Source organism: Lygodium microphyllum, chromosome 15 (genome assembly GCF_053477565.2).
Source record: "Lygodium microphyllum isolate KBCC chromosome 15, Lygodium_microphyllum_v1.1.10, whole genome shotgun sequence".
Taxonomy (NCBI): Eukaryota; Viridiplantae; Streptophyta; class Polypodiopsida; order Schizaeales; family Lygodiaceae; genus Lygodium; species Lygodium microphyllum.
The window spans coordinates 126,110,281-126,130,792 of NC_141149.1; the positions used below are offsets into that span (position 1 = coordinate 126,110,281).

General features: G+C 44.0%; 1 protein-coding gene across 6 annotated transcripts in view; it reads right to left on the reverse strand.

Annotated features, from left to right (window-relative positions):
- LOC148025029 (Pseudouridine synthase family protein) overlaps positions 1 to 20,512 on the reverse strand; it is a 144,885-nt gene that overhangs the window by 89,080 nt on the left and 35,293 nt on the right. For 5 of the 6 annotated variants that reach the window (XR_015693391.1, XR_015693390.1, XM_087694727.1 and 2 more), the window contains exon 4: positions 20,306 to 20,413. The exons of the other annotated variant lie outside the window; for it this stretch is intronic. Coding sequence is in view for 3 of the 5 variants with exons in the window: in XM_087694727.1 (XP_087550853.1) it covers positions 20,306 to 20,413 (108 nt within the window). In the remaining 2 variants the exon portion in view is untranslated. The remainder of the gene's footprint in view (positions 1 to 20,305; positions 20,414 to 20,512) is intronic. 6 annotated transcript variants of the gene reach the window in all.

Here is a 20,512-nt window from a genome sequence, read left to right on the forward strand (position 1 = left end):
AAGCCACTTTCCACAAGAAGTTCATCCCACAATGGCGGAAACACATCACCATCATGATGCATGCTCTATGTGGTGGACAGTTTCCTCTCCCTGTTGAAGCAGCAGAAACTTGTATCTTGGTGGCAAACTGTTTGGGAATAAACTGAAGAGTAAAAACAGAGAGAATGACCATCCATGGAAGATTTGGCATTCATTGAGAAGTTTCCAGATAACATCAAGTGGGAGATTGTGAAGAAGCTTCAGGAGTCTTGGTCTGTAGAGGTTCACAAAGACAAGAAGGAAAAAAGTTGGAATTTGTTCGTGGACGCTCAACAGCAAGATACATGGGATACTTGGTGTACTGATAATCTTCTGTTTGTTCAATTAGCAACCCACTGGAAGTTGGTAGACAGAGTGTTTTTCACAACATACACTGTTGAAACCATCAGAAGCTGGCATTACTATGATGATGGCACCACCACAATGCTCAGACGTATGCATTTTGACACTTTCAGAACCGAATACCTTCCTCTGTGCAGTGGCATGAAAGCAGAATTCAGGGACATTGAAAAGAAAGAAGTAGAAGAAATGTTGGCAAGAGAGTCCTCCAGGGACTGAAGCCTTCTGTTAACCCTCTGTGGAGCACTAACAACATAGTGGAGCCAACCCCCCGATGAATGACGCAATAAAGAGGCAAGCGTTAGAACGAGTCCAGAGGTATGTGAGAAGAGAGAAAGCAAAAATCAAGGCTGAGAACGAGCTCGCAGCAGAAGCCGCCTTTGACGCCCTTGCGGAACTCTTTACAGAAGTCCCAATGGCACATCAAGCCCTTCCTCCTCCTACTGGAGGTCCACTTCCAAGCCAGATCCGTCCTGGAAATATTGATGACAGGCCAGCGAATGTAGTCCCATTGCCAGTTTTTAAGGGAGAGTACAATGAAGACCCCGATCTTCATGTAGCAGAGTTTATAGTAGCGTGTGTGGCTAACAATGCCAGAACCCCTGAGCATTGGTTGGCGATATTCCCCGCCACTTTCAAGGGCGCGGCGTTTCAGTGGTATGAGAGACAAGCAGCATGAACTTTTGGCACATGGGACGACCTGAAGTTGGCCTTCCTCACTAAATTCAGGCGTGAAGGTTTTGAAGAGCGGATGCGAGAGGAATTTATGAACCTAAGTCAGTCTTCTGGAGAAAGAGTGGAAGTTTATGTCTCACGAATGGAATCCATCTTGAAGAGATGGACTAACCATAATCTAGATGATGGCATTCAGAAGGGGGTGTTTCTCAGAGGATTACAACCAGAAGTCCGTAAGTTTGTGGAGCTGCAAAGACCAGCCACACTGCAAGCTGCAACAGAAGGTGTAAGACTGTACGATGAAGTGGAAGCTAGATTGGCGATGAATTCAGGAAGAGGAGTCCTACCTCCTCTGATGCCAGGAATGATGTACCCACCAAATGCAGTTACAGGGACTGTTCCCTACCCTTACCAACAGATGCCCCCGGTATCACAGTACAGTGCACCAAATCCACAATGGCCACAATCCATGCCTCAAATGATGGTGCAACCACAACAGCAATGGTCCCAACCAATTTCCTCAATGCCAAATCAACAGCAACAGTGGAACCCTACCAACTGAAGTCAACAGCCAACAGTTCAAATAGGAGCTCTGAATCAGAACCAGAACAGAGACCCCTCTGTACCAGCCCAGCCCGTTTATGCAGTGATTACAGAGACTCCTCAAAACCCTCCTGCCAGTGCCTCAGGAGGAGAAAGCTTGAAGGATTACTTATCTAACTCAGTTGCAAACATCAAAAAGGAGTTGATGGATGTGATTACAGAACAACTACAGACGCTGAAAGTGAATGCCGCTAGCATATCTAACGTTGCAGGAGCAGGAAGAGATGTGATGCGGTCAAATACTTGGTGTGGTAAGTGTCATCAAGCAGGCCATTTAGCCACTGAATGTACACGAAAACCAACTATTCCTGGGGCCTTCTGTTCCTACTGTTTGCAGAAGAACCATACAGAGGACATTTGCTCTCTGAAGGAGATGCATGATAGGAGAAGGAAGGAAGAAGACGCAAGATTCAACTTGCTGGAATCCAAAATGACAACACAGGATATTGGACCCAAGCCTAGAGAGTTTGGTCCTAATTTCGGACCCAGAAGATTTCCCTCTCAAAGTTACAGAGAAAGACAGTCTGGCGGTGGTCAGAGATCAGAAGTGGAATGTTACAGATGCGGAGAAAAGGGACACATCTCACCAAATTGTCCAAATCCTCGAAGGTCAGTGGATTACAAGCCCTTATGCAGTCGATGCAAAGGAGAAGGCCACACTGCAAAAGACTGTCCAAGCCCAGCCCCAATGAAAAACAGTGCTACTGATAGTCCGGCCAAGGCCCAAGAGCCTACCTCCAATTTAGTGGAATTGGAAGTTGCTGCCATCACGCGTACAAAGCAGAAGAAACCACCTATCCAGAAAGAAAACAATTCCCCTGCCAGAACAGTGAAGTTCAATCTTCCACCAGAAGAACAGAACAGAACAGAGCCTAACAGTGCCGTACAGAGCACTACAGTGCCACAGAGAGTTACAGAGACAGTTACAGAGACAGGACCAGAGGTCCAGGATACAGAAGAGGAGGAAGTGCCACAAGTGGCAGAAGAAGTCCCTGTAATTCCTCTGTTGGAAGAAATAGGGAAAATGAAAATGGGTGTTGCCCCATTCCCTAATCGGTTAGAGAAGCCAGTGGATCCTATTAAGGAATACGATATGGTCAGAGATCTAGATACCTTTAAACCAAACCTTACATTCCGACAATTATTGATGTTATCTCCCAGTTGCCGGAAAAGGTTCAAAAGTATATTAACAAGAAGACGTGGTTTAAGGATTGCTCCCTCAACAGCAACAAAGTCCAACAAGACTCCAGAGCCTGTAAAAGAAGTGGATGTGGCTAATGCTTTCCTAGATCCGGGTACTCCAGAGACTGGTGTGTGGATAGAAGGTTGCTTTATTGCAAATGCACTGATTGATGGAGGTTCATCAGTGAACATTATGACAGATGTGACAATGAAGAATCTAGGCTTACAAGGAGTGCAACCAACCCAATGGCTCATCAGATTGGCGGATCAGAGTAGAATCAAGCCTTTGGGCATTCTCCCATATGTGAAGACTTCAGTGGCTGGAAAAGATTATTGGCTAACCTATTTGGTGGTAAAGCCAAACTCTTATGGCACATCCTATCCTCTGTTACTGGGCAGACCATGGCTTTTTGAAGCCCGAGCAAGGACGGATTGGTTCAAAGGAACCTTGACCTTGGGTAGAGGACCCAACAAAGTGGTGCTGAAACTGTATGGTTCTCAAAAAGGACATGGATCTACCTCCTTGGAATTATCTTCTGACTCCCCTAATGAGGCTACAGATGGAACATCAGCAGACGAAGATGCTGTCAAACAGATCCTTCCCAAGAAAACAATGGCACATTCCTTAACAGTAGATACTGTAAGCCGACTTCCAAAAGATGCAAAGCCATTATCAATGGGTGAATACTTCTTGCCTGAACCAGGAAGGACTTCTGAAATCACTTCTGACAGTGAGATAGAAGCATGGATGTACTGCTCTCTCTATTACATGGCCATAGCAGAGACAGAGGCAAGAGAGGAAACAGAGAATCTGTTCTTCTGTTATAGAGCACCTACAGAGACAGAAACAGAAGCAGAGACAGAGACAGAAGAGGATGGATATGATATGGACGAAGAAGATTATGAAAGTGAAATGAAAGAGTCTATCCCAGATGAAGAGGATACATTTGAAGAAGAAATTCTAGAAGCATCAGAAACAGACGAGCTCATGCTATGGGACAGAATGGTGATGGTACCATTTGGTCTGGTAAATGGATCTTCTTATATACGAAATTCTTATAAGATGTGGGTTAAGAAGAACAAGCTGTCTTTTAGCAGTGGCTCTTGCCGTCCTAACTCATCCTTGCCAAGAAAAGATGATGATGATACACCGTGCCAACAAGCACCAATCCCACCAACCCAACAGGCATCAGAGGGTCCCTGTTACGTGACGTTCTTGGATGTGTCATCTTCAGAAGAGGAGTCTTCAAGCCAAGAGGTAATTAATTTTGAAACCAAACCCGGAACAGCTCTAATTCCATTTCAACATCTTAAGGAGCAACCTAAGTCTCCACCAAAAGAAGAAGTTGGTTCTAGTGGGACATCAGAAGAGGACACCACTCCCTTGAAGGAGTCGGATCTGTATCCAGAAGCAGTCCGTGGAACCTTTATCCGTGAAGTAGAAGGTGAAAGGCAGTTAACCTTTGTGGATGCAGAAGGCACTGAACGCCACTTGAAGGTAGGTAACAGTCTCCCAGAAGAGGAGTTGTCAACCTTGTACAACTTGTTGAAAGAAAATTTGGACGTGTTTGCATGGTCCTATAAAGACCTAAAAGGGATTGATCCCACAATATGTCAACATCATATTGACTTGGAGCCTGATGCCAAGCCAGTACGGCAACGACAGAGGCGAATGAACCCGAATTATTCCACATTGGTGAAAGCGGAGCTGCTGAAGCTTCTGGAAGCCGAGTTCATCTATCCAATGGCAAATAGTGAATAGGTTTCACCCATCGTGGTTGTGCCCAAGAAGAATGGCAAGCTTCGTATATGTGTGGATTTCCGAAAGCTTAATTCCAAGACAAAGAAGAATCACTTTCCTATTCCTTTTACAGACCAACTGTTGGACACAGTGGCAGGACATGAGCTTTATTCCCTTCTGGATGGATTCAGCGGATACAACCAAGTCCAAATAGCACAAGAAGACCAATCCAAAACAACCTTCACCACAGAATGGGGGACCTACGCTTACCGAGTGATGCCATTTGGGCTCTGCAATGCCCCTGCTACTTTCCAACGACTCATGATGGCTGCATTTCAGAATCATCTGCACGACTTCATTGAAGTATATTTGGATGACTTCTGTGTTTATAGTTTGATCCGTGAACACTGGGAACACCTGGAACAATGCTTTGACCGATGCCGGGAGTATGGGATTTCCCTCAACCCCGACAAATGCATCTTTGGGGTCTCTTCCGGAGTTCTGTTGGGCCACATTGTCTCTGCACAAGGAATATCAACAGATCCTGCAAAGATTGAAAAGATCGCAGCTCTGACAGCACCCACCAACCTCAAACAATTGAGGGGATTCTTAGGCCATGTGGGTTACTACAGAAGGTTCATAGCTTATTTCGCAACAAAGGCAACTTCCTTGCACAAGCTTCTGAGGAAAGATGCAGAGTTTACTTGGATGGAAGAATGTGACAAAGCCTTCCACACTCTGAAGCAGTGTCTGATAGAGGCACCCATTCTGCAACCTCCTGATTGGACGAAAGAGTTCCATGTACACACTGATGCATCAATAGAAGGCTTAGGTGCTGTCCTTTGCCAGAAGGGCTCCTCGAAGCTGGATCAACCGATCTATTACGCAAGCCGAAAAGTCACTGATAGGGAACGGAACTATACAGTGACAGAGCTGGAGTGCTTGGCAATGGTGTTTGCCCTAGAGAAGTTCCGTCATTACCTCCTATCCACCCACTTTAAATTTTATGTGGATAATGAGACCCTGTCCTTCCTGATGAACAAAGCAGATGTGAAAGGACAAATGATGAGATGGCTCCTTTTATTCCAGGAGTTCGACTTTGAAGTGATTACTAAGCCTGGTCGTTCCCATGTTCTGGCTGATCATCTGTCGCGTATCCCACAAACTGCAGACGAGGAGCAAGATGATCCAGACCTCCCTGATGCTTTCCTATTCTTGGTAGAAACTGTAACTCCCTGATATGCAGACATTGCCAATCTGTTAGCAACCCAACAGTATCCTCCTGGCATTTCTAGTCGGGAGAGGAAAAAGCTTATGCTAGAATCAGCCCCCTACACCCTGCTAGGTGGCGCACTGTATAAGAAAGGCAAAGATGAAGTGCTCCGAAGATGTGTTGCAGGAGATGAGATTGGGATTGTTCTGAAGGCTTGCCATGACGAGCCATGTGGAAGTCACTTTGCAGGAGAAGCTACAGCCAGGAAGGCTCTGCTAGCACGATATTGGTGGCCTACAATTCACAAATATGCCTATGATTACTGTAAAAGATGTGATGCTTGTCAAAGAATGGGGAAACCCACGAAGACAAGTGCCATGCCATTGCAACCTATCCTTCCGTTGAAGCCGTTTGAGAAGTGGGGCATCGACTTCGTCGGTCCAATCGATCCTCCTACCAGAAGGAAACAGAACCGATACATCCCCGTATGTACGGATTATGTCACAAAGTGGTGTGAAGCTAAAGCTCTAAAGCGGGACGATGGTAACAGCATGGCCCTATTCATGTACGAGAATATCATCACCCGTTTTGGCAGTCCCTTAGAGCTGGTAAGTGATAGAGGCACTCATTTCCTTAATAAAGTCATGGAAGAGTTGACAGAGTTGTATAAGATCCGCCATCGCAAGTCCACTCCTTATTACCCCAGAGCCAACGGCCAAGTCGAAGTCACCAATCGCATCCTCTGTTTGATTCTGACAAGAACGATTGCCGCACATCGTCGTGATTGGGACGATCGACTTACAGAGGCTCTCTGGGCGTACAGAACCTCCCATAAAGCAGCAACAGGACAGACACCCTTCCAGCTGGTGTATGGAACAGAAGCTGTTTTTCCTGTTAAATTGGAACTACCCTCTTTGAGAGTGGCTATCAAAGAGCGTTTGGGGGACGATGATTCACTGCAACGCCGTCTCCTGCACTTGGAATGTTTGGACGAAATTCGTAGGATGGCTCTCCAGTGCATGGAAGCCACGCAAGCTCGACGTAAGGCTTACCATGATAGCTTCATCAAGCACAAGGAGTTCAAAGAAGGTGATTTGGTCCTAGCCTATGATTCACGATTTGGCAAGTTTCCTGGCAAGCTCCAGCAGCGGTGGATGGGCCCCTATAAGGTACTTGTCGTCAACCCTAATGGTTCTGTCCAAGTGCAGACCGTTGATGCGTCTGATGATCCCTTTCTGATCAATGGATATCGCCTGAAGAAGTACTTCCCTCCTTGGGGATCTTGACAATTACGGTCACTTGATCCTTTCCCTCGTGGGCGCGGCACTGTACTTCTTATGATGCTACTTCTGATAGCCGTTCTTCAGCCACTTCTGATGAGGTGGACGCAACCCTCTGTCCCCTCAAAACCCCCTTCCAACCTTGATCTCTTATCCTCTATTTTCCACCAGCGACAGTGGCGAGGTGGGTTCTGACAAATGGTAGTTCTACCATTCCCTTGCTCAATTCGAGAAAAAAAAATAGAAAAAGAAAAGAAAAGAAAGAAAGAAAGAGAAAGAAACAAAAAAAACAAAACATATCGGTCATGGGAGAAAAGGACTTAGGTCCTTGTCATGCCGACCTATTCTTCGAGAAAAGGTGGAAACACCCTCCGGAATAGGGAAAAACATGAAAGAAAGAGAGAAAAAAAAAAAAACAAATCTGTTATGAGAGAAAAGGAAGCAATTCCCTGTCATAGCAGGCCTCGTTTCAAGAACAGGTGGTCAACACCCTTGGGCGAGAAGTTGGCTATGGAAAAGGTGGTAACACCCAGCAGTCCAGAAAGTGGATTCATTAATTGATATTCCCAGGATTCAATTCCGAAGCTGCCTCCCTTGGTACGCTATGTCCTGGGTCTTTCTGCAAAGTGACTACCTGTCCTCTAGCAGACGACATGTTCCTGTCCAACACAACGTTCGATTTGATGGCTACCTCCTTGGGTACGCCTCTTCAACAACTGACGACACGATCTTCATCGACAAACAATCGAGTGACGTGAGCTTTCATCCTAACCGGATGGGGAAGTGAGTATGGGTTGCCCTCTGCAACTATCAACAGAGAGTGAGACAGAGTGGGGCGAGTGACCAATCTTTTCCCTTCAAATCAAATGAGAGGTGAGTAGTGTGAATGAAGTGTTGCACCCACGGGATGGGCCTCTCAATGCACAAAGCACAATTTGTTTCTGTGCACTGCACCATAAGGCTCCCTTGCCTTCTTTCTTGCACCGTATGCCGGCACAGGGCGGGATGCACCGTTGCACCATCAAATGTGCACAAGGCATACAATCTTTGCACAAGCGACTGTGAGGATAACATCAATGGGTTTCAGGAAAAGGCTACCCTCCTGTATCTATCAACAGAGCGTGAGACAGAGGGTGGGCTGAGTGTGACTGGAGTTTCTTCAATCAATTACCGAGAGGTGAGATTGAGGGACGTTACGACACTTGGAGTCAGGTATGTTCCAGTTTCCCTGTGCACCCACGGGATGGGTCTTTGCCCTCATCACAAGACACATCACCCTGTTCTGTCCACTGCACTGTAAGGCTCCCTTGCCTTCCTTCTTGCACCTATGCCAGACGGGTTGGACGCACTAATGCACCATCAACTGTGCACCCTGGCATACTCCCTCTGCACCATTCCCCCCTTGTCGATTCCTCAATCGGGTACGAGATATGGGTTTTAATCATTTTTCCTTAAGTGATATCAGTCATGGGGCGAGTGACTGTTATTTCATTCCAATTGAGTGACTGCGAGTTGAGTATAGTATCCCTCATCATCGACGGATTTCCTGTGATTCCTTCGACCAGCTACCTCCCTGGGTACTGCTGCGTGGTCCCTGCCATGAAGGACGTGCGTTGTAAAGATGCCTTGGTACCTCCTGCTTCTTGACGAAACCTTGCTTCTTGACGAAACGGGCCAAGTTTTTCTAGCCCTACACCTTCTGTTTCTTCGTGACAGTCATGTTTTAAGTGTGGGGAAGTTAGCGGATGGTCTGTGGCGTGGTCCTAGGTCCCTGTTGCTCGGTTAACCCTATCCGTTAAGGTCTTAAGTGTGGGGACGTGTCCCTGCGCGTCTACATTGCATACCCTTCTGCATATGCCTCAACCTGCTCATGCATGAATGCCATGACTTGCTTTTACCCTACTGGGATCCCTTTCCATCTACCCGGTTATGTTCCCCCCACCCTTGGGGCTGTTCCCTTACAGTTTTCCTTCATTCCCTGCTTTTGCGGTCCTGTCCTGTGAATGCATCCTACGTTCCCTGAAGTCCAAATCCAACCTTATAGCCCTGTTCCTTCCTTTGAAGGGCCCATTTTTCCTTCTTACCTACCCCTGTTCCGGTGCACGGTTTTTGCGTTATTAATTTTTGACACATTTTGCGCAAATTCGCTGGTTTTCCATGTGAACGTGCTTTTCTTGTTTCGGAACCGTGCTCTGACGTCCTAGCCCTGCCATCCACTTTTCCCCTGACATTTTTCCTTTTTACGCCGTGTCATTCCGATACACGGTTTGTCCATTATTAATTTTTCGGTTTTTTACGACTTTTTCGTGCGTATTTTTAACATTTTTCCATGTGAACCTGCCCTGTTTGCATCGGATTTCCAATCTGATTTGACAGCCGTGTCCCCTGTGCCTTCTCCCACCTTTTTCCTTTTTCCTCCACCCTTTTTCGACTTTCGGATTTTTACGTATTAATTTTTAAATCAGTTTTCGGGCGTATTTTTGGAGTTTTTCGCATGTGAACCCCTCCTACTTCCACCGGAACTGCGGTTTAACATGACCATCCTACGCCATTCCTTCCTGCGGCCATTTTTCCTTCTTACTGCATGTTATTCCGGTGAACGGTTCGTCCGATATTAATTTCCGATTCCATTTTCGGATTTGTTTTTTGGGTTTTTCCCATGTGAACGTGTTTTATCTCCATCGAAATCATGTTTTGATGAGATAGGATTGTCACGCACATCTTTCTGCACAGTTTTCCTTTTTTCTGCACCTCATTCCGATGCACGGATTTTTCGATATTAATTTTTAATTGCGTTTTTTGGTTCGTTTTTTGGGTTTTTTGCATGTGACCGCCCTTTCCCCCTCCCGAAACCTCCGTCATATATTTTCCTTGTTTTTCCCCCTGTCGTCCTACCCACTTTTTGTTTTTACGCTATTTTGTTTTGATGATCCAATTGGGAGATATTCATTTTTCTTTAATTTTACGTGTTTTCGTGCGACTCGTCCCGCGCGTGAACGCGTCCGTTTTTATTTTACGATTCTTAACGCACCTTTGTCGCCTCCACATGCCCCGTCGCGACGTTCCGGTGCCTTTTCCATCCCGTCACGGCAAATTTTTTTACCCTCACCCCGCGCACGCGCGCGGGACGAAGGGGGTGTGCCCCTTGCATGGGCCCCTGCCCGTTAACCTTTCCCTCTTCCCCTTGGGCACCCCCCTTTTTACCCTCCCTTTCCCTACCTCCCTAGGGGCACTATGCCCACCCCCAACCCTTGGGCGCCTCTAGGCACCCCACCCCCCTACCCACCCCACCACACCCTTTTCCCCCCCCACCCTTCTCTCTCCTCCCTCTCTCTCTCTCTCCCCGTAACCAACTCCCTTCTCTCCCCTCCTCCTGCTACCTCCCGCCTCCATCCCTCCCTCTCCCTTCTCCTCCCTGGCGCCCGTCCGTCATGGTGCGCCTCCCCCCTGGCACCTCCCTCCCTGGCGACGTCAGCGCCCGCCGCCGCCTGATACCCGCCCCGTCGCCGTAGAGCCAACGCGCACTGCCACCTCGTGCCGCCCGCCGTCTGGGAACGAGGCTGCCGCCTCCCGCCCGAGCAGCCGTCGCCGCCTCCTGCCGAGTCGTCGTCGATCGCCTGCCCTCGCCGACGTCAGCGCCGCTGCCGCCGCTCCTCCTCCTCCTCCTCCTCTAACTGTCAGGTTAGTTAGCTTTAACTAACCTAATTAACCCTAATTAATTTCGTTAATTTTAGTTAGGTTAAACTACCCCAACTGTAGTTAGTTTAACCCTCCCCCAATCAACTAACCCAACTGTAGTTAGTTTAACCCCCCCCTAGTCAACTAACCCTACCCTAGTTAAACTAACTTTAAGCCTAGTTACACTAACCCCCCTTAGGTTAGTTCCCACAGACCTAACTGAGTCTACTAACCTAACTTAGCCTACCCGAGACTAACCTGACTTGCCTTGCTTTAGTCTATCTACCTGACTTTGACTAACCTAGACTAACCTAATTTCTTCTGACTAACCTGACTTGACTTCATGTGACTTACATGACTTACCCAGACTAACCAGACTTAACTGACTTACTTCTAACTTACTTATCAGATTTACATGATTTAATTAATTTATAAATTACTTTTCACATCATAAAAATTCAGAAAAATTTCTAAAATTTCCCTTTGCTTTTTGCCAATATTTGGGAATTTTTCCGCTGAAAATTACCACCCCCACAATTTCTGAAAATTAAATATTTCCTAATTTATCCCCCAAATTGCCCACAAATGTAGAAAATCCATTTAAAAATAGTAAAACAATTCTAAAAAAATTCTAAAAAATTATCCAAAATTCCCCTCACCCCCCAAACAAACACACTAACACACTAACAAACGGAAATTTCCCTTAACACTCTCTATTTTATTTGCATAGATTCCCTTGTGGCTATTTCCTCCATATTCATGTGTTGTATATATTGATTTTCCTATTATTATTTTTATTCTTATTTTTTGTTTTAAAAAACAAAAAACAAACAAACAATCTAACTAACTACACAATTTTATTTTTTTTTTAAAACAACAAAACACATCCACAACCCATAATAACCACACAAACAAAATAACCAACCATAAATAATCCCAAATTACAAAAATTAAAAAACCAACAAAAACAAAATCAACCCACCCACTAAGGTGTTGTGTTTGTTGTTCGTCAGTGATCTTTACTTTTCCTTTACTGGATTCACTTCTTTTGGGGGACTCTTCCGTGCGCATTTCTGCATTACATACACACCCCTTCCAGGTATTTATTTTATGTGCTTTCTTTATTTTCATTTCCCTCTTAATCACAAATTAATTCTTAAAATGAACTTTTTATTCACCCACAGTTTCCACGCGCATTCGCGCTCAACATACACATATTTTTTTTTACTTCAAATAAACCCGCCGTTCACTTAGCACGCGCTACGTGCGCTACAGAGGCACTTTAATTTTTAATTAAAATGAACCAGCCGTCACATGAGCACGCGCTGGCAAAAAAGCGCTCCACATCACTTTAATGTGTAATCAATGAATTTGCATTTAGAGACCCCGTCTGGGTATCGACGTCCGGGAATCGAATTAATGCACTGCTTCACCTAATAATTGGTAATTTAATTTATCAGAAGGAACCGCCGTTTTCTTGCTAAGGTTTATCACCTAATAAAAATTCACCCATTCTTAATAATTTATTAAAATGAACCCTTCATTAAATTACTTCCCCCTCATTGCACTTAATCCCCCTTTTTAATGAACCGGTTTCGTGGGATGGATATGCGCAGTCATTCGAGTTCTTTCCATAGTCACAACATGATTTATCAACGATGTAGTCTTGATATGTGTAGGATATGGTATTGTTTTGGTTTACTGTCTTTGTTACGGTTAAGGGTATGGTCTGCAGTTTTTTTTTTTCTTTTCTTGCCTGATACGGGATTCTGGGTGTTTGTCTGATGCATCGCATGAAGCTTTCGGTCGCATATGTCTCTAGGTCATGTCGAATTTTTTCTAGGATGTGGTGTGCTTGGGGTTAGTTGGCCGAGTCACGTTTTCTTGTTTTGGTTGTTCTCTTATCCTTGGATTTTTGTCTATTGCTTTGCAGGCATTCTCCTTGATTGTCTGTGTTTGTGGTGTGTATGTAACCATCTGAATGGCGCCTTCTCACGCTCCTCCCCCTATCCAGTACGTCCCACTAGTTAGTAGGGATTACTCTTCCCTACTTACTTTTGAGCCTCTCACGAAGGCGGGCCTTGCTGCTTTTGTGGCTACTTCTTTTCCATTGCTTCCAGAGAATCCGTCGTTATGTGATGAGTTTCTGGCCTCTTACAGTAAGAAGACAGGCCTAGTCCAGGACATTTCTATGACTTTGACACCTCGAGGCTTAGGGAAGGTTTTGTCTCTACCCTTCAAAGGTGAACCTTTTGTGACCACTCGTCAGCTTTTCTCTAATGAAGAGATTCTAAAGCTGTTGCAAAAACAGACACGGGAAATGCTGGATGTTAAGAAGGTGATCAACTCTTCAGGAGTTTCCTTTTCTATGATCACTGATCCCGTATGGAAGACGATCTGTCAGTTTCTCCAGGACAGGTTTATACCTACCAAAACGCCATCCCAGTATTTGTCCAAAGAGCTTTTCACAGCTTCCAGGATGGTGTTAAAAGGAGTTGCTATTGATTGAGCACTTACCTCCTCACTAAAATGGATCAGCATTTCATTAAAGTTACCAGGGGTAATGTTACCAATGTCACATATGGATCGTATTTGTCTGCCTTCTTGACCTATTCAGGTTTACAAAAGACTGTGCCTCCACCTCCTCCATCAGATCCAGTACCTCCTCCTCCACCTTCAGATGAGTCAGAACCTATTGACATAGAGAATGATGATTCTCCGCCTCCCCTGGTCATCCAGCGCAAACGCTTGAAGAGGGTAGCGGATAAAGCTCCTTCACTACTTCCTTCAATACCTATCCCTGCTACTTTTGGCAGTGATCTCCCTGGGTATCTCACTTGTAATAACCTGTTCGGAGCACATCGAGACGGATCATTGGAGATCTCAGTTCCCTCCCTGAATAGTCTAGTCTCAGGAGATGCCATTCCTTTCCTCTGCAAGGATATTCAGAGTTCCATTGAATTGTCAGTGACAGCCTGTGTTCAACGCTGTACGCGTCTTTTTATGAAGAACTCATGCAGTCTAAGGACCAGTTGCATAAGGCAACATCTGAGTTAGCTTCTGCTAAGGATACCCTAGCAGATTTATTTAAGCAAATGAAACAGCAAACCCAACTGGTTGTCACCCAAAGCGATGAGATTTCTTCTTTGAAGATCCAGTTACTAGAGGCTCAATCCCAGGTTACTAGCATTTCAGAGGAGAAGGAGAGGATGTCCAGAGAAGCGCAGGAGTTCCAAGCTATCTTAGATGACAAACTTTCATCTTTACAGATGGCTAATGACACAGTGGCCAACCAAGCCTCCCAAATCCAGCAGTTGCAAGATCAACTTGCAAAATCCTGCTCTGTTCCTCCAAGCCCTAATGTTCCCTTGATTCCTTCTCTTTCACAGCAGGACTTGGCTGCTCTTCAGAGACAGGCTACTTTGTGCCCTCTATTCCAAGATAAAGTGGAAAGATTGCAGTCCCGAATGGACTTGTTATGGTCTACATTTGAGCAGTTTCAGGAATATGTTCTACCAAACCATTCTTTCTTTGTCCACTACCACTTACAGAAGTTGGTCTTCTATATGAAGCTTTCCACGATGGATTTACCTTTTCCAGAGGATGGCTGGAGTAGGGCTTGGTCTACTGAGTTGTTGACAGAGGTAGTCAGGATGGTGTTTGAAGATTCTGTCATGCCAGATACCATGTTGATGTCATACATGTATCTACGAGGAGTATTTGTGTTGTGAGTTCATTTATGTAAAACGAACGTGGTGGTTTCCTATTGGATTGGATTTCGTGTACGAGCTACATTTTGAAGATTTATGGTGATGGGGTCGTGGATGCAAAATTGAAGTTGATGCTGATGCAGAAGAAGCAAACTCTTATATCCTTTACAAATTTGTTGTGATTTTTAGTTTGATAAGAGGTGTTAATGTCTAAAGGATTTTCCTTTCTTTGTATTTTTATATCAGAACCAGGTTATAAGTTGGGGTCGTGGTGGATGGATTCTTTTTTAGAAGATATTGAAGATCAAAATTGCGCTTTTCCCTGAAATTGTATTCCCTTTTTCCTAGATCGCGAGAACGCTTCCTTATTAAGTGTGGGGATATGTTGAGTGTTGAAATGACTTGTTTTTTGGCTGATTTTTGTTGTTTTTTAGAGCTAAATGGTTGATTTTATGAGATGATTGATTGGTTTAGAAGTGGTTTGAGAGTGTTTTAGATGATATTGATTGTGTTTTGGAAGATCATGATGTTTGTTAGTGGTTCTGTGATGCTCTGATAGGTTCTGATAGGTTTTGTATACCTTCTGTTTTGTTCTGTTTTGCTCTGTTTTGTTCTGATTGTCTTCTGTAGGGAGGGATGGAGTATTCATTGATGAAGATTGAGATCTTGTGAAAGTTTATTGAATGGTTTGTGAGAGTTTGGAATGGTTTGAGAATGAGTTATGTGGTTTTGATGACCTTCTGTAACCTTCTGTAGGTCTTCTGTAGAGCTTCTGTTTTGTTCTGTTCTGTTCTGTTCTGTACTGTAGCTGTTCTGGTACTGTTCTGTGACTGTTCTGTATGCTTCTGTATGTGTTGTGATGGATGAGAGTGTAGCTTGGGAAAGTTTTCTAGCCTTGGAAAGATGTGAATACAAGTGTAAAAGAGCTGAAAGAAGTGAAAGAAGTAGCTGTTGAAGACTCCAGTGAAAACTGGAGTGAAGTGACAGTAGTGAGCTATGAAAGGACACTGTAGTGGCTCTGGTGACTCTTCATATCAGACATATCTCTTGGGAGGGATATCCATGACCTAAGAAGGATTATTGAGAGTGATTTTAGAGAGATTGTAGTGAGGATATGATGTATTATTGATGGAGTGAGAGAGAGAGTCAGAGATAGCCAATTTTACTGAAACAGAGTGATTGTATATGAGAGATTGAGAGAGAAGACTATGAAGATATTGAAGATGAATACTATGTGATGTATTCCATTCAAAGATGGTGTATTCCTTTGCTTTCTTTGTTCTATTGATGGATTTTGTGAAGATGTTGAAGAATATGGTTGATTCTATCAAAACCGTGGGAGATCTACATGATGCTGCATAAAGATTTGTTGTGCCTGGTGTTCTTTTCTTCATTGTGATCATATGAAACATGATAAACAAGCTTGTTGATGTTACAAGATAGATTTTCTTGCAAGAGAATTCCCTTTTCCTTGGTGTTCCTCTCGGGGCTCCACACTAGCACCAAGGATTTACTCTTGATAGAAACTGAAACCAGCCTTCCTTCTCGGATAGGGTGGTAATACCTGATTAGGCACTTAATTACAGAAGTGAATAAATGAGCATTAACCGAAATGCACACTTTACCTTAATAATCTTGGACATTAGACACCTTGTTGGCCCCAAAACAAGTGCTCCTTGCAGTATTTCTTTAACTTATATTGCATGGATAACGTACAAGCTAAGATTTCACAATCTCCTTTGCTGATCCATAAGCCCCTTGCTGTACAAACAATCATGAAGCAATTTGGGCCAATTGCCCCTTGATTTTCACCCAAGACATGCTCTAATGGAACCCTAATTGGCCAAATGTTTCCCCACACATTAGGTTTGCTAGCATCTAACATCCCTAACAATTCCTTGAGTTTCAGGTGCTGATTTCAATGTACGATGCCCTTGACTGATGGCATGGGTCCCAAGGTGACTGCTAAACCCTAATTTCTGTAAAAATTTAGGATTCACAATAGAATCCTCCCTATTATCCACCAAATTTGACTAAGATCTGCTAAGAATGGCTAAGAAATCATGAGATCTTCTGAGAGAAGGTGAGAGAAAGATGGAGAGAGAGAATTTCCTAATTTTCCACACGGAAAATAGCTCAAATCTGATTGTTGCCTGTATCAAACTACATTTAATGCAGTCATTTGCTGCCAAGAGGGCAATAAATGCTGTCACCAACCTCTAGCTACTGTCACCTGCACCTAGGAGGGCTGGAACTGCTGTCACCTACTCCTAAGTGGTCTTCTCTTGTTGCTAGTTGCCCCAGAAGGTCCTCCAATGGCTGCAAATCAGACCAACAGCTGCTCGTCCTCTCTCTCTCAAGCTGAATGAATTGAATGGCTCTCTACAAATCCCAAAAACATTTTTCTCAATTGCATGGATATTTGTGCCAAGTGGCAGCCTTCTAAACCCATTTTCAGCATTACCTAGTCATTAAATTAATTTTCACGATTAATTAATTTAGAAATTTACTTTCAGCCCTTCTAATCCTTCCCAAAATCGAATGTCTCCATCCATATATAAATTGGCTAGGCCATTTACAACAACCTAGAGTGGTCCACAACCTCTGTTGACCCTTAGACTCGCATTAATTAATTAATTAATGCCTAGTCTCTAGTGTCACCACTAAAACTTAATAGCCAAACAATTATCCTAGGGTCAAAACTAACACCAACTAACAACCAAAACCAAACTAGCATAACTTGTCACAACTTTTGTCTTTGACACCCACTACATCCTCGAGGTCCTTGGCTTGTTACCATAAAATAAGTGTCATGTGTAACACATGTGCTTAACAACCTTGTATATTTGATTATTAACTTAATCAAATATTACTAGCAAGATTAAAGTATCTCAAAAATTTCACATCCCCATGGCAAACCTCCCCCTTGAAATCCCTGCAATTATCCATGATTGCACTGCATTGTATCAAAGCAAAAGCATACTACACAGAAACTTTCATAAGGCATCACAGTAACAACATTGGCCACTATTGTCTAACCATGCCATATGTCCAAAACTTGCTGAAAATTTCCAGCCAACATAAACATGATAAAAAACTGAAAGTCAGTTTAGAGTTGTTGCTAGAAACCCATTGAATATAACTATAATTCATATTTCTCAACTGTACTGACTTCACAACTATAGTAAAGCATAAAATCAGTCACTAACATGCTGCTCTCCATGGAACCAGTTGTAAACCATTGAAAACTAAGCATAAACTGGTCATTTACTGATCTGAGAACTGATCACAAACTACTGCAAATGTAACTCCAAACTCATCATAAACTAATTGCAAAAACTGATCAGAAACTGATCCCAAAGTGATCATAAATTGTTCTCAAATTGATCAAAAATCGAGCCGAAGCTAATCAAAAATTGATCTCAAAACTGAGACAAAAACTCATGCTAAACTGATGCAAATGTATAGTTTCAATGCTGCTCAATGGAGTGGACTGCAAAACCGCGGGCCGTGGTAGCCACTGTACCCAAAAACAGGTGGGAGAAGACTGCCGTTGGCATTGCGACGATCTGCAAGAGGTCGTAGAGCCAATCGATCCTCCATGTGCTCAAAAGGGCTTAGTGCGCATCGGATGCATCTTATTTCCTTGAGCATAGTACTCTGATAGCCATTGCAGAACAATCTCTATGGCCCAGAAAGGAGAGGTGGCATAAGGAGTGCCTAGTGGAAGACCCATATACTCCGGGGGAGTAGGGAGCAAAGGTCGAAATCGGCAAGCATCGGTAGTGTGTCTAATGATGCCGCAGTAGGAGCATCCAATAGTCTGGTCATCTATTGGTAAAGAAGCCATGGGTACCAATGTGCCTTGCTAAGAAGAAGGAAGAGGTCAGCAACGGACCATGAACTGCAATGTCCGCCTCAAGGGCTAGGAGGGCAGTGGAAGGGCTAGAAGTGAGCTGCCAGTGGGAGGAGGATGCGACCAGCAATAAGAGGTTGCAACCAGTAGAAGAATGCAAGTGAGGAGAGAGAGAGACTAAAAATGGAAGAAAAACCAACAGCAGCAGTCAATATGCTGAAATCAGCTTCAAACAGTGTATGGTCAATTGGAAACAGGCGCCAGACTATTGTAGACAGCAATGGCTAGCTTGGACCGCGATGTCCGCCGTGTCCAGGGTGTGGATAGCAAGCTGAAATACCTGACATCTACAAAAACGAGATTGTTTTCTGAATGGAGAGTGATCAGCAACAGTTTCTCTACTGTAAACAGCTGCAAACTGCGGGTGAAGGCTAGAAACAAGCGCTAGACTATAGATGATAGCAAGGGACAGCTGAGACTGCGATGTCCTCCACAAAAGGGGTATAAGCAGCAAGCTGAAAACGCCTGAAACCTGCAAAAACGAGATTTTGATGCAGCGGAAGAAGAATAGAAGTGGATGGTAAACTTGCCACCAGTCTTTGCCGTCACTGGAGTGGAGGATCTTTGCCGCTATTTGAGCAAATCCAGCTTTGATACCATGTCAAAAGATGACGTACCAGCGAGACAATAGGGTTTGCGGGGAGGAACACGAAGTGAACTCGACAAACATGGAGAAGAGAAGAGAAGAGAGAAAAAACTCTGATGAATAGAATGATGAAGTTTTGAATCATGGAGTGAATGCGATACAAGGGAACAAGGGTGCCGTAGCACAAGGAAGATGATGAAGACAACCACAAACCACGAACCACAATGTCCTCCTGAAGGGGTGTGAGGGCAGTGGAGAGGCTGGAGAGAAGAGGTGACGGACTGAATGAATCAGTCGTATAGAATGAGTGATAGAGGCAGCCTATAAATAGGCAAAAGACTGTCTAGGGTGGCACCCGCAGAGAGGGCGCCAGTTGTCTAGGGTGGCGCCCCACTGTGAGCGCCCAGCCCCTTTTTGGGGCTGTCCACTGTAAAACCGTAAATGCAAAACGCAAAACCCTAAACGCAAACCGCATGTGAAGGGTTTCTCAATAGAATTATCTTCTTTACACTGACCATCTGTTTGTGGATGGAAGGATTATGAGAATTTCAACATGGTATCCATATTCTCAAACAACCCCTTCCAGAATAAACTAGTCATCCGAGGATCTCGATCACTGACGATCAACTTTGACATACAATGATACTTAAAGATATGCTGCAAAAACAATCGTGTCATATGATTAACCTTCATTTTCTTCCTCACGGAATGAAATGGGTCTGTTTGCTAGACTTGCAAATGATAGTCCATATCCCGTCATTCCCTATAGGTATCCTAGGAAGCTCAAAAATAAAATCCATAGCAATGCTCTATCAAGGCCTATCTAGAATAGGCAAGGGCTATAACAAACCCAGCATCTTTTTCCTATTATGCTAAACCTTCTGACATATGATGCATATCCTAACAAATTGCTCTACATCATGCCTCAAAGCTAGCCAATAGAAGAAATGTTCCACTACCTTGACTATGGCATCAATACCTCTATGTCCTACATATGGAGGAGCATAACTTTCAGTGATCGCTCTAGGCCTCAACTACTTAGTGACACAGTTGTTTAGCATCATCAAAAATCCATCTCTTAGCACAAAGTCCTCATGCCTCTGGCCATTGCAAAGCTAATCATAAACGTTAGCAAAGTCTAAATCAACAACATATTGTTCCTTCATGGCATCTAGCTCAGTGTGATAAACCATGCTATCAGCTGAATTTTGTGGCTTACATGACAATGCATTAACCACAACATTATTTTTACCATCAATATGTATAATCTGAAAATGAAACATAGAAAGAACATTTGCCATCCCATATGCCTCTCTAACAACTTTGTATACGTTAGAAAGTACCTCAAAGTCCAATGGTCTGTGTTGGGTATGAAGCTCGCATGTGTGATCAACAGGATATGGCAAATGGAACTCCATGGAGAGAGAGAAACTCTTGCACATATACACAAACTGAAAGATAGATTAATAATGATAGATAAAATAAGTTGGTTGAAAGTACAAGTGATATGACCTGAATATATAAGCTGAGGTATCCACCTACACCTTTGA